General features: G+C 32.5%; 1 protein-coding gene across 1 annotated transcript in view; it reads right to left on the bottom strand.

The window, feature by feature from the left end:
- Positions 1–14,563, bottom strand: part of LOC145304098 (monocarboxylate transporter 10-like) — a 68,543-nt gene that overhangs the window by 15,338 nt on the left and 38,642 nt on the right. The window contains exon 14 of the mRNA XM_080145859.1: positions 12,146–12,201. Within this exon, the coding sequence (XP_080001985.1) occupies positions 12,146–12,201 (56 nt within the window). The remainder of the gene's footprint in view (positions 1–12,145; positions 12,202–14,563) is intronic.

Genomic DNA, 14,563 nt, shown 5'->3' with positions numbered 1-14,563 from the left:
GAACCACCAAAAAAAAGTTTTATGTCTCTATCTGTAACAGGAGCCGAGATAGAGGGGGGGGGGGGGTCTGTTAGGGGGTTAAGTAGGGGTACAGAAGTTTAACTGCCTGTTTTTGCCGGTTTTGGTGCTTGAAGTGCCAATTTTTCTTAACTGAGAATAATATCTTAATAAATTGTAACTATAAACAGATAAAGATATTATTTGGCGCTGCCAACCGCCATTTACCGACAAAATTGGCGGTTTCCGTTATTTGTTGTTTTTCGGCAATGGTCAGAAAAGGTATTTTTTTGTTATAAAAAATAATAGTTCGTCATAAAATTTGGTTTTCTTAGCTTTAAAATTGGCTGCTCTACAGCAGTTTTAATATTTAGCAGCTGGCCGCTAATAAGCGGATAAGGAGCGGTCTGACCGCTATGACTAGAAAAGTAATTTTCTCTAAAGATACACATGAACCACCAGAAAAAAGTTTTACGTCTCTATCTGTAACAGGAGCCGAGATAGAGGGGGGGGGGGTCTGTTAGGGGGTTAAGTAGGGGTACAGAAGTTTAACTGCCTGTTTTTGCCGGTTTTGGTGCTGGTAGTGCCAATTTTTTTTTAACTGAGAATAATATCTTAATAAGTTGCAACTATAAACAGTGAAAAAAAGGACAAAAAAAGATACTTTTTAGGCCTTTTCAAAAGGCAGTTTTAAAATCCCGTTATTTCATAAAAAAATTTAAAATACATAGAGAATGGCTTGGAAGGTGAATTTAGGTGTTCTGCATATTTCAACTTAAACACATAAGGCCTAAGATATGATATCCCAAAAATCTTTTGTCAAAGTCCACTCTACACCTAGCGCTGGCGATTTCATTTTTCACAGGTATAAAATGCATGATTTTAGAAAACTGACTGGCGCTAGGTGTAGAGTAGACTTTGACAAAAGATTTTTTGGATATAATATCTTTGGCCTTATGTGTTAAAATTGAAATATGCAGAAGAGCTTAAAACCTGCACATTACTGAGAAATTGTTAAAACCGCCGTGCTACCGTTATCTGTTGATATTTTACATGCCTGGCGCTAGGTCGCCAGTAGAGATAAAGAGCTGAAATTTTGTACATGTATTTCTAGGCCCCTAAAGTAACTTTTTAGGTTAGCAGAAGAATGAAATTCGAGAAAGGGTATTTTCATGAAAAGATCTAATGCTTAACACAATGTCTAACAAGGATGACAACATCCATAAAAGCGAAGCACTGAAACGGTAGGACAAACGGACATTAACACTTGTACAGTGTCAGAGCTGAATAATCATAATATAAATGTATAAGAGTCAAAGCAAAATTGTAAGTAAATTTGTTGAAAAACTGCTTGATTCAGGATAATGTTTATGGACATACTAACATTTTTAGGACTTGATTATAGAGTTGCTTTGCTGATTACATTATACTTTGTTATCCCAGGAATCAATATACCAAAAATCAGATCAATCGGATTATTAGATCACATAAAAATTTGTTGTTAAAAAAGTAAAATAATCAGCATGTTTAAAATGAACGTACGGACATTTTGGTGATGATTATAGAGTTGCTACGCTTTCTAAATCGTACCTAACTATTAAAGGAATCACCATGCAAAATTTGAAATCGATAGGACAATTCTAACATGCCTAAATTAACGAAAAAAGCTATCCGTTACAGACGTACGGACGGACCGACCCTAATTATAGAAAAGCTTCGCTTCTAAAAAGTATTTCAACAAATAAGACAATGCAAAAATAAACACTGTGGTGTATTATTGGCAAAAAGATAGAACTAAAAGTCTACATTTTTTAGTGTGGTCCCTTGATTGATTGATTAGCCTCCAGTGGACAGGTCATCAGTTGTTGAATCTCTTGTTGTGCCCGTGTCAAAATTTAAAAACTTCGCGACCATGATAGGCTGAGTCCAGAGGGATAAAACAGTAAGATTTGTCGGGTTCTGTGGGCATTTAAACAGATGAGATGTGGTGTGCGTGTGAATTTTACATTTAGGACCCTCTATTTAGTTGAATTTTATTTCATGAAGATTTTTTCGTTCTATTGATTTCAAAATTTTCATGATGATTCCTATAACATGTACGATTTTAATAGCGTAGCTACTCTATAATATTTACCAGAACATATATACGGCCATTTAAGATACATTGATTTTTAACCCTTTTGACGATATACTGATCCCTATTACAACAAGATACAATGTCATAAGCGAAGCATCTTTACAGTCAAGTCTTAAAAATGTAATTATGTCCTTAAACACTATCATGTATTTAAGCAGGTTTGCAACAAATTTACTTACAATTTTGTTTCGACGATTACATTTATATTCTATTTATTCAGACTGACACTCTACAAGTGTCAATGTTCGTTTGTCCTACCGTTTCAGAGCTAATCTTTATAAAATTTTACATGTTTTTGGCACAGTTCATCAGTAATGATTTTTTGTCCAGTAAAATGGTTTTAGACCATAGTGTGCCTAATGTATGACTCTGTTTGAGTCTTTTGTTTAATTTCTTCTGGGTCATGTACAAAATTTCAGGGATCTAAAGGGATAAGACAATGACCGATTAATTCATGTACAACCCCAATAATGATACATATATTACCTCTTCTGTAGATTACAATTAGTGGTTTAAACGTTTTGACACTTTTTGAATAACGAACCATTAAAATTAGATAATATAACCAACCAACGAATAAGATCACATATAAAACTTTTGGGACTAGTGTAATAAACAGCCCATATCCACTCCCACCTTGATAAAATTGACAAGGATGTCAAAACAAAAATACAACAAAGACAATAATGTCCATAAATATCATCAGCAGAAAAAAGTATTTTTACGTTGACTGAACAGTAAATTGTTATACAGTATGGACAAAGAAAAAGTTCCTACAATGAAGATTCAATAGGGATTTTCTATGGTATAAATGTGCAACAATTTCAAAAAAAAAAAACTTATTTTTACTAACTCTTTGCCACACCTAAAGACTGATGATCTAAGAAAAAATAGTTAGAAGAAAAAATTTGTCTTCCATTATCTTTTCCCCGTATATCTAAACATTAAATGACACCATTTAACATAGTTTTGAAAAGAATTATACATTAGCTTCACATTTTATGCATGATTTGGCTAAGTGAGCTTTGGACCAGGGATCTAAAGGGATAAGACAATTGCCGATAAATTGATGTAAATCCCTAATGATGATACACAAAATTCCCTCATATGTAGATTACAATTATTGGACATTCAACTTAATGAACCAACCATTCACAATGCAATGTAATAAAAGTCCAAAGAGTTGTTAAGCCAACAAATAAGAAAACGCTATTTAAAAACTTTGGGGACTAACAGACCCCTTTCTTCCTGGCTATAGACAGACAGCATAGTATGACTTTACTTATTTATTTTCCAGCTGTTTAACCACTTTTGGGGATTATTTTTATCCAAGGATCTAAAGGAATAAGACAATTGTCGATAAATTGATATATATCCCCACTAATGATGATACACAAAATTCCCTCTCATATAGATTACACTCAACTTAATGAAGCAACCAATCGAATTTCATTAAAAGTCCCCAAAGTTGTTAAGTAAAAAAATAAGAAAACGTCGTAAAAACAACTTTGGCTCAAAGTGGTGGGGTTACAACCCCCAAGAAAAAAGCCTTAAACCACAACAGGACCAATAGGTTTATTCCCTGAAGAGTAGAACCAAATCGGTTTAGCGGTTACCGAGATCTAAAGCTTCAGACGGACAGACAAACAGACATCGTTCTACTTTGTATTATGGATATGTCCCTATGTTTGGCTTTGCTAGCATTTGACTTTTTTGTTCCCTTTTATTACATGTTGATTTTATTTTATTCTTATTTGTCGTTCCATTCACAATAGTCGTGATGTCTTGATTGTTATTGTACTTGTTAGGAACGTAGCTACAACATAAGTAGGGATTGTCGGTGTGTCCTGTAGGTTGCACCATTACTGTTGGATGACAGACACTGCGCTAGAACGCAGGGATCAAACAACGTCCGATATATTGATATATATCCCCATTGATGATGCACAAAATTACACCTTTTTTTACATTACAATTAGTGGATGAAACGTTTAGAACCTCAATTTAAGTGACGTTATTATAAAACTTTGGGGACTAGTGTATTAAACTGCACAATGTCCCCTTCCTCCCTGCATAGTACGAGAATCATTGAAAATCATACAGGCCAATGACCACTAAATAACGCTATTTCTAAATAATTATCTAAATAATAATAAGTTTTGCTTTTAGTAAATAAATTCAAAATTTAAAGTATTTGTAATGCAACAAAAAATGTTTAAAAAGTCTTCAATAAATAGAGAACAGAGCACTCTCAGGGGAATGAAAAACTGTACTTACTAATTAGCCATAAGTGCAAGGCCCCCCCCCCCCCCCCCAACTCATCATAAGTTGGTTGAGCTCTCTGGTCGAAATTTCATACCTTACTCGTCATGGGGTAATGGCGCAATGGGTAGGATGTTGGCCTGGTAATCTAAGGGATCCCGGTTCAAGCCCCGCCACGTGCAAAATTAACTCTAATGAATTGAGCCATACTGATGAGCCCTAAAAGGGCGAAATACTGTGTCTATGGATATATTTTAAAGTTTTGTGTCTATAAATTAAAATTTTGATAACTATGGATCCTTTTGAACTCTCCCCAATTTATGAAAGCTACATATAGATCCCGGGAAGGTTTTAAATATTTTATTTTTGGATTAATGTATTTGGTTGGTTTTGGGCTATTTCTATGTCATTTTTTCTTCCCCCTTCGATTCTAGAGGCACCGTTTCTATTAAAAGTTAAAGAAAAATCTGAAAGCATATGAACATGGAAGCAGGTATGGAGGGGGGGGGGGACATTGGACTGTAAATTACACTGGTACCCAAAGAATAAAACCACGTGTTCTTATTCGTTAATTCAAAAGCTTTGGGTACTTCTTTTGAATTATTAGTGTCCTAACTTTACAGCCAATAATTTCCATCTACAGAAGGGGTTTATATAGTTTATTATCATTAGGAATATATATATATATATTTCAATTTATCGTGCATTGTCTTATCCCCTAAGACACCTGTCACGGGAGGCAACATTCGCAAGATTTGAAGATAATATTGATTTTAGCAAAGCTTTTCACCAGGGTTCTAAAGGGATAAGACAGATAAATTAAAATTAGTGGTTAAAATGTATGAACACTCAACTTAATGATTCAACCAATCTAAATTCACTAAAGTCCCCAAAGTTTTTAAGCCAACGCTAAGAAAACGTTATTATAAAACTTTGGGGACTAGTGTAATAAACAGCCCATTGTCCCCTGCCTTTTCATCCATGCAAAAAATGTTTGTGAATGACTGAAATGGTTGAATTGGTTTTACTTTGTCATTTAGGCCAGGAAGGGAGGGGATACTGAGCTCATTTTGCACTAGTCCCCAAAGTTTTATATTAACCTTCCTCCTAGTCATTAGCTTAGCAACTTTGTGGACTTTTATTGAGTTTTGATTGGTTGGTTCATCTAGTTGAATGTCCAATCGTTTCAACCACTAATTGTAATCTAAAGAAGGGATAATTTTATAATTTATAGGTCGTAATCTTATTCCTTTATATTCCTGCATACAGGCACGCTTTCGCTTATACACACAGGGATATTCCAATAGAAATTTTTTTTTACTAATTTACAAAAATAGTGATGCCGTTATTTTATCAACCTAGTCTTGAATGGTCAATTAGCATAAAACATTATCAAACAAAACAACACGTCAGCATATGAGCTTTGATTTCTTTCATAATATATATACAGGTATTTAATATCTGTTTCGGTATGTATTTCTTGTATTCCCTGGCAAGTTCGAACCCATTAATCCCTTTTTCCTTACACCAAATTTCCCAGAGAATGAGTGTGTTACGCGGCATTCCTAACTATCTCCGCGCGGCGCGTGGCTTGTAAACAGACAAAAGAAACGCGCACTTTTCCTTTGATTAGTCCCACGTGAGGAGCTACGTGAATGAAAATAATGTATTGCTTGAATATACATGCGCTCTGATGTGTGGAATATCTCAAATAAGCCTTCCTGCTTAGTTTGACATCATATGTGGTAAGAATTTATCTTTTAATTCTTGAAAATAAGCGTAGAATGGTACAATTTTATGAAGAAATTTAAATCATTAATTTTTCAATAAATAGACCATTTAACTGCTAAGTTTTGACATACGAATATTTTCCTTTATATTATTGATTATTTTATTCTAAAATTATCAATTTCTGATGCGATTTAATATGTTTCGTGCCAATTTAAAGTTTTTTAGAAATTTTATATTTTTAATTAAATTGAAATCACGCAACCTCGATCTTACAAAAATAATAACCATTAATTTTATGTAATTAATTCTTATATTTTTGTTTTAGACTTACTGTTTTCATGGTAATAAATACACATTCGTAAACTTCACTATGTTGGTCATTCGGAGGGCTTGGAGATAAGATTTCGAGAACGGCTAGGCATTGCGTTCCGAAACAATATCCAAGGAAAATCCCCGATAAAGATATACAATATTTCCCCTTTATATTTAAACTATTGGTTCAATAAGAGTATCCAATGGTTTGAGCCAACGAATAAGATAATTTGGTTACAAATACCAATTGCATGCTTTTAGCTAAAAAAAATATCAAATTTGACTTTTGGAATTTAGGAGACAAAATAGTTATTTTTTCGGTTGCAATATCCCTATTTTTGAGATATCTTTTGTTTTGGGAGTGATTTGTAGTTTTGACCGCTTACTCATTTAATTTATCTTAATACTAGCGGCTACACCCCTAGAGGCCTCTAGTGGCACTTTAAATGTTTTTGTTTGTTAAAGTTAATTTTTTATGTACGATACCACCTTATTTGATGTTAAAGTCTCCCTTAAATTTTAAAAAATTTTGATTTTTTTGTCATTTCTCTTGGGAGGGTGGTGGTACCCTCCCAAAATAGTTATAAACCTTCCCGGGACTTATGAGAAGCTACCCTGTTAAGGAGAACCCGATCGGTTCAGCGGTTAGCGAGATCCTTCGTTACAAACATACAAACACACAAACACACAAACATACAAACACACAAACACACAGACACACAAACATTATAAGGATATCTCAAGTTTTGTCTACATGCTTTGTTGTCCAAGTTAAAATCAACATATAATTTCATAGACGAAGCCCATTTTGTTCCGAATTTGTATCACTTTTGAAAAGTGCGACTCCAGTTACGTCATATTTTTCTTTCCCGAAAAAGGGAAGGGGGAAAGAAAAAAAAGGGAAGGGGGGAAAAAAGAGATGAGAGAAAAGGGGGTTTTCCCCATCTCTTTTGAAGAGATTTTCTTCCCCCCTTCCCTTTTTCGGGAAAGAAAAATATGACGTAACTGGAGTCGCACTTTTCAAAAGTGATACAAATTCGGAACAAAATGGGCTTCGTCAATTTCATAACCCAATCAATGAAGATTCCTGTAACAATAAAATATCCTATAATATAAAGTATTATGGTTATTTGTATATGTAACTTAAGATTTTGATTACCATTGAACAGATAGAGTTCTCTAGTCTTGGTCTTGGAATGGTCTTAGGCTTTTTAGAGTTAAGTCTTGGGATGGTTTTAGCATATTTTCTGCCTTGTGTTACCCCTTCAAGTGCAAATCCCCTGTATGTATACGTACATACCTAAGCTATAAAGTAGCTACACTGCAAAGAAGTATTTAGTATTAAAAACAAACACTTAAAAATTGGATTAAACAAAGCTAAAGACGTACATACCAAAGCTATAGAGTAGCTACGTTACTAAAGAGTGTTTAGTATTCAATAGGAACACTAACAAATAGATTAAACATCTACACACCCTAGCTATAGAGCAGCTACGCTGTTAAAAACGTTTTTTATTCGTTAACTTAACAACTCTGGTACTTTTGATCAATTTTGATTGCTGGTTTATTAAGTTTAATGTCCAAACGTTTCAACAACTAATTTTAATGTACATAAAGGGTAATTTTGTGTATCATTATTAGGTATGAACTTCCATTTAATCACCATTGTCTTATCCCTTGAGATCCCTGATTTAGTATTCAATAGGAACACTCACAAATAGATGAAACAACTAAATATGAGATGTGCTGAAAATGGATTGCCTATTTCTTCTATAATTTCCAAAGTTATACAGCAGATAACCCAATAATTGCAAACGCTATATTCAGCTACTCCGGTGAATGGGAAAAGCGATAGAATGTAAAAACGAATTATACATTCAAAATTTTAATTTTTCAAATTTTGATTTATTTTGGAAGTTTGAAGCTTTTTTAGCTAGTAGTAAATATTGAGATAGGACGCGGAAGCTAGGTACACTTTCGGAAACTAAATTTCAGTACATCAAATATAAATTTTAAACGTAACTACAATCTCTATAATATTTTTGGCAAATTTTAGCATCATATATAAAATTTCAAATCTGTGTGTTTTATAAGATCTCTAAAAAGGCTGATTCGAAGGCTTATACTAGCAGCTACGCCCCTAGAGACCTCTAGTAGTGGTATTGGTGGGCGTAGTGGGATGTCCAGCCCACCCCCCATTTCTAATTTTAGTTTTTTAAAAAAAGTTTTAGAAAACTTCCCAGAACTAGTAGAACCTACGATGTAAATGAGAACCATATAGGTTGAGCGGTCAAAGATATCCTTTGGTACAGGCAAACAAAACAGACAGACACACTTACATAGAGATATTGTTATTAAAAGAGAAGCTTTTGTATAATTAGGGTCGGTCCGTCCGTCCGTCCGAGATAGATAGCTTTTATTCATTAATTTAAGCATGTTAGAATTGTCCTATCGATTTCAAACTTTGCGCGATGATTCCTGTAGTAGTAAGGTACCATTTAGAAAGCTTAGCAACTCTATAATCAATACCAGAATGTTCGTATATCCATTTTAAACTTGTGGATTTTTCTACTTTTTAACAAAAAAAATTTATGTTATCTAATTATCCTTTTGATCTGATTTTTGGTATATTGATTCCTGGGACAACAAAGAACAACATTATAAGCGAAGCAACTCTATAATCAAGTCCTAAAAATGTAAGTATGTCAATAAACATTATCCTGTATCAAGCAGTTTTTCAACAAATATACTTACAATTTTGCTTCGACGCTTATACTTTTATATTCTGATTATTCAGTGTAGACACTATACAAGTGTTAATGTACGTTTTTCCTACCGTTTCAGTGCTTCGCTTTTAGGATGTTGTCATCCTTGTTTTTAAACAATTATATATCTGCTGTATTATATAAATACCAAAAATGAATAGTAAAATGAGAGTAACAATTTGTTAGTCAACGTTAGACTTCCTTAGAAATTAGAGAATAATAATTTTAGCCTATATTAATGGATATTAAGGGATATGACAATGGTCGATAAATTGATGCACATCCCTAATGATGATAAACAAAATTACCTCTTCAGTAGATTAAAATTAGTGGTTGAAACGTTTGAATACCTAACTTAATGAATCAACCATTAAAAATTCACTGGAGTCCCCAAAGTTGTTCAGCCAACGAATAAGAAAACGCTGTTAGGAAAGTTTGGGGATATTGCAATTGTCCATTGTCCCCTCCCTCTTCAAAATATCCAAGTATTTTATATCCATCCCACCATTTCCTATGAAAATGATCAGAATTGTCATAAGAAATATGTTTATACGTCGGCTATTTGAATACTAATAAAGAAATAATCTACATTTGTAGCGAAGCTACTCAATATGTTTTAATGCAAGTATGTCCGTTTATATTTCTATTGATTATAAATAAAAGAGAGAATATATATTTTTAAAAGAAAATGTACATTGCTTCTAAAGAATAACAATTTTGCCTCCTTTTTCAATTAGTGTGCCTATAACTAACTTATATTAAACTAATTTTCTTTAAAATCTTTAAAATACAAAAATTAAATTTTGATATGAGATTTTGTCATAGGTACAGTTATTTGTCACAAAAAACAACATCCTGCAATAAAAACTCGTTTGAGAGATGGTCTATTTTTCCCTGACACTGAGTCTTTTGAATTGAGTTTCAATAAATTATTCTCTCTTCCTCTACCCCTATATTTTAAAAGTTTCTTTTTTGAACAAATATGCCGCACTCTTGTATCAAAACGAAAACTAGGTCTTTTTGGTCATAGTGACTCTACCAAATGTAATCTATGTAATGTAGAAAGTAGTATAGAACATTCATTATTTTTTTGCCTTTACCCAAAATTCTTTATAAATGCACTTGCTTTATATTTAGACTATTATTTTAATAATGACACCCCTGAATTCATTTATCTCAAAGAAAATTTTTATCTTTTTAATGTTTGGTACCCTATATTTGCTAAAAATGAAATATTTTTTCAACTATCATTGCTAATTCTAATTGCCAAAGATCGCTCATTAAAAATTAGTAAAGATGAATGTTTATCAAGATGGACCATTCTAAACTGTTTCTCTCAATCATTGTTTGTTGTAAAATCTGCTTTATCAATTTTAAATAATATGGGTCTAAATTCTGATTTTCTTAATGATTTTCTTGAGTTTCTATTAAAACAAAAAAATAATATCTCATACTTCAAATGTACATGATTTATATTCTGTAATTCGTAATTTATCTATTATAAACATTTAAAAATACATAAATTCATAGTTTGTTTCATGTTTAACTCGAAATAAATTATATAAAAACAACAATTTGTCACATCGTATTAATGTTATGATTTTTATTTTAATATTTGTAGAAAATTGGCAATAATACGATGCGATACATGATATTTCAGTATGGCTTAGAACGGGTTCTATACCATCGGATTTTAATCGGTTTCAAAGCCATACTGAAAAGCTTCTCCACAGTTAGAGTGGGTCTATTGGTCCGAAAATAACTTTTCAATGAAAAATAAAATCAAGCTTTGTGTTATATAGAACATCGCATTAAGGGTACGTAGTTTAATCTATTTTTTCTCTCCAATATTTTTGATTTGATAAAAATAGAATATCAATAAAAATATCTTATTCTAATATTAAAACGTGAAGAATTTCATAGTTGGGCGTTTGAAAGTTTATTTGTCTTCGTTTACTTTTTTAATTTAAAAATCGGCGATTTTCCCTTACAATGGGCTGTTTATTACACTAGTCCCCAAAGTATTAGATTAGGGTTTTCTTTTTCGTTGGCTCCACAACTTTTACTGAATTTTAATTGGATGGTTTATTAAGTTGAGTGTTAAAACGTTCTTACAACTAATTTGATCTACTGAAGGGGTAATTTTATGTGTCATTATTATGGATGTAAAAATTTCAATAATTTTTTTATGAAAACAATAGTGTTGCCCTTCCAGATCCCTTCGTAAATATTCACTGCATGATATAAATATTTTTTTAATAAAAATTCTTTCCAAAATAATATTTGAAAAATTATGAGAGAAGAAATTAAGAAGAAAATTTTAGTAGGGAATCTACTCTATAATTTGAAATGTCCGTCTGTCCGTCTGAAATGTTTTGGGAAAAAACGTGATTTTCTCGGGTCCTGTTCCAGATAGACGCCTGAAATTTTCAGGGATTAAATAAAATTATATTCTTTCTATTTTTAACAAGATTCATTTAGATTAGTCAATCAATTGGGTTGCCAGATCGATTCCTAGAATTTTTAGTTTTCTTGATTTTCACGAATCCTATTCAAGATAGATGGCTGACATTTTCAGGGATTAAATACATTCAAATTCTGCAAACTTCTATGAAGTGTTATTGAGACGTGGTTATTGGTTGGGATGCTAGTTCGATTCCTAGATTTTTCACGATTTTCTCGAATCCTATTCAAAGATAGACGGCTGAAATTTTCAGGGATTAAATAAGTTTACATATCACATATTTCCACAAAGTTTTGTTAACATTTGCTTATTGGTTGGGGTGCTAGATCGATTCCTAGATTTTCACAATATAAAATTTAAAAGATTTCGTGATTTATTTTAGTTTAATTTTTCCGGATGTTCATCCAGAATTTTTTAGCTTCGCTACTTATGGATGTTGTCATCCTTGTTTTTATTAGCAAATAAAAATGCACCTACCTTATTTATAAGCTGAGTTATTGGTGTACCAATCAGGATAGGTAGACACTTAGAACCTAGATAGATAGATATCTATAATACAAAGTAGCTTGGTCCTACCCCAAACGTAAGAGTCCCAAACGTCAGAGTGGACAAACGCAAGAGTCCCAAACGCAAGAGTCCCAAACGCAAGAGTCCCAAACGTCAGAGTGGGACAAACGTCAGAGTGGGACAAACGTCAGAGTGGACATTGCTTAAGTAAAACATCAGAGTCTATGCTATTTTAATTATATGACAAAAAATAGACAGTTAGGCCCCCTAGCCTGCCTAGCCGCGGGCGCTCGGCCCCCTAGCCTATAACCTAACCTAACCTAATCATAAAGAAAATGACTCTGGCTGCAGCACTCAGCACCCTGGCCTACCTAGCCGCAGCGCTCGGCCCCCTAGCCTGCCTAGCCGCGGGCGCTCGGCCCCCTAGCCTATAACCTAACCTAACCTAATCATAAAGAAAATGACTCTGGCTGCAGCACTCAGCACCCTGGCCTACCTAGCCGCAGCGCTTTAATGATTATAAAATCGAGACTCATACGTTTTACTTATAAAATGTCCACTCTGACGTTTGTCCCAAAAATCCTGCGTTTGTCCACTCTGACGTTTGTCCCACTCTGACGTTTGTCCCACTCTGACGTTTGTCCCACTCTGACGTTTGTCCCACTCTGACGTTTGTCCCACTCTGACGTTTGGGACTCTTGCGTTTGTCCACTCTGATGTTTTTCCACTCTGACGTTTGGGACTCTTACGTTTGTCGTGGAACCAGTAGCTTGATGTCTGTCTAAAGCTTAAGATCTCAGTAACAACTGAATCGATTGGATTCTACTCTTCAGGGTATATACCTATCGGTCCTGTGGTGGTTTTAAGCAATTTTCTTGGAGGGTGAGACACCCCAAACCCCCCAAAAAATGAATATTTCCTCCAAAAAAAAAAATTTCGTATTTTTTTCTAATTTTAATGTTTTTTAAGTTTTTATATAATTTTATATATGTTTTAAATTTTTTTATACTTTTCTATATTTTTAATTTTTTTCTTCTTTTTAAATTTCTTTTCTTCTTTTAAACTTTGTTTTTTCAAATTCAAAAAGATTGTAAAACCTTCCTTTTCCTGTGGGGGCGAAGCCCCAAAAAGGCTAATGGCAAAGAAATTTTTAAAAACATTAAAAAAGAGAAAAAATTTGAAGGGTTTAGAAAATATAAATTAATATAGATAAATATAAACAGTTATAACAAGTTATAAAGAGTTATAAAATGTTATAAATAGTTATAAAATACAGAAAATATCTAAAAAAATGTAAAAAAAAATTTGAATTCTCCCCTGAACCTTTAGGGAAAAAAGCCCCTAGATGCTAGGGGCGAAGCCGCAAGTATATAGATAAGTAATTAATTATTAATAACATTATGTAAATTGAAAAAAACATATGTTATGATAGATGTTTTACTAACAAAAGAAATAATATTAGAATTTAGTTGATGTGTCAAATGCTTTGTTCAAATCAAATATTTCAAATCATATAAGATAGATGATTAAAACAATGTATAAAAATAACACAAAATGAATGATAAATTTATAAAAAAAAATTCAGTATTTCTAAAAAATTATAAAACTGTAAAAAGTAATTGACAGATTTAGACAGCCGCAACCTGCGGCTGCCGATTTTACAGCAATTTCACTTTTTGTAAAAATGGACCACAAATAGAATCTTTTGAAAGAAAAAATACATTCTTATTTTAAACCGATTTTTCAAAATAACAAAAATATCTAATATTGTTTCCTTTAACTTATGGATTATAATTACCGTTTCATTGTAATTCGTTTAAATACTTTCCTTCAAAGTCATTTTTTAACGACATCGCTGCAGTTGTCTGACCCTAACATTTTAGTTTATTTAAGTAGAAGCCTTTTAAACTAATATTGTCACAACTGCGCACTTATACTATAATCTAAAAGGTAATATCCCTCTAATTGACAAGTGGATCACATATACCCCCTCCCCATTATTCACCAAAACATAAATATATCCCATTACACATTACATTACCGAATCCTACTTAATAATAGCAAAAAAAAATGTTTTAAAATTTTTGCGGGTTGGTGGTTCGACCAGAAATTATTTTGACATCTAACATTTTTTTAAAACCTTATGTAACTTTATTTCTATATTATTTTAAACTAGTTTTCAAAATACACTTGAAAAGCTGATTTAACAGAATGATAAGTTATTATATGTAGTTAAATAAGACTAGAAAAATTTATCAAATTATAATATATATTTGTAAATTGATCTCTAACAATTATAGAGTAACTTAAGATTACGATAATTACTAAAAGATTAAGTTCTCGTTTTTAGGAAATCTTAATAATTTCATAGGATGGTTTTAATCTATT

The sequence above is a fragment of the Acartia tonsa genome, chromosome 13 (genome assembly GCF_053477335.1).
Source record: "Acartia tonsa isolate MP-2025a chromosome 13, ASM5347733v1, whole genome shotgun sequence".
In the NCBI taxonomy this organism is placed as follows: Eukaryota; Metazoa; Arthropoda; class Copepoda; order Calanoida; family Acartiidae; genus Acartia; species Acartia tonsa.
Note: the sequence above shows the minus strand (reverse complement) of the source record. Positions and strands in the feature narration are given on the sequence as shown.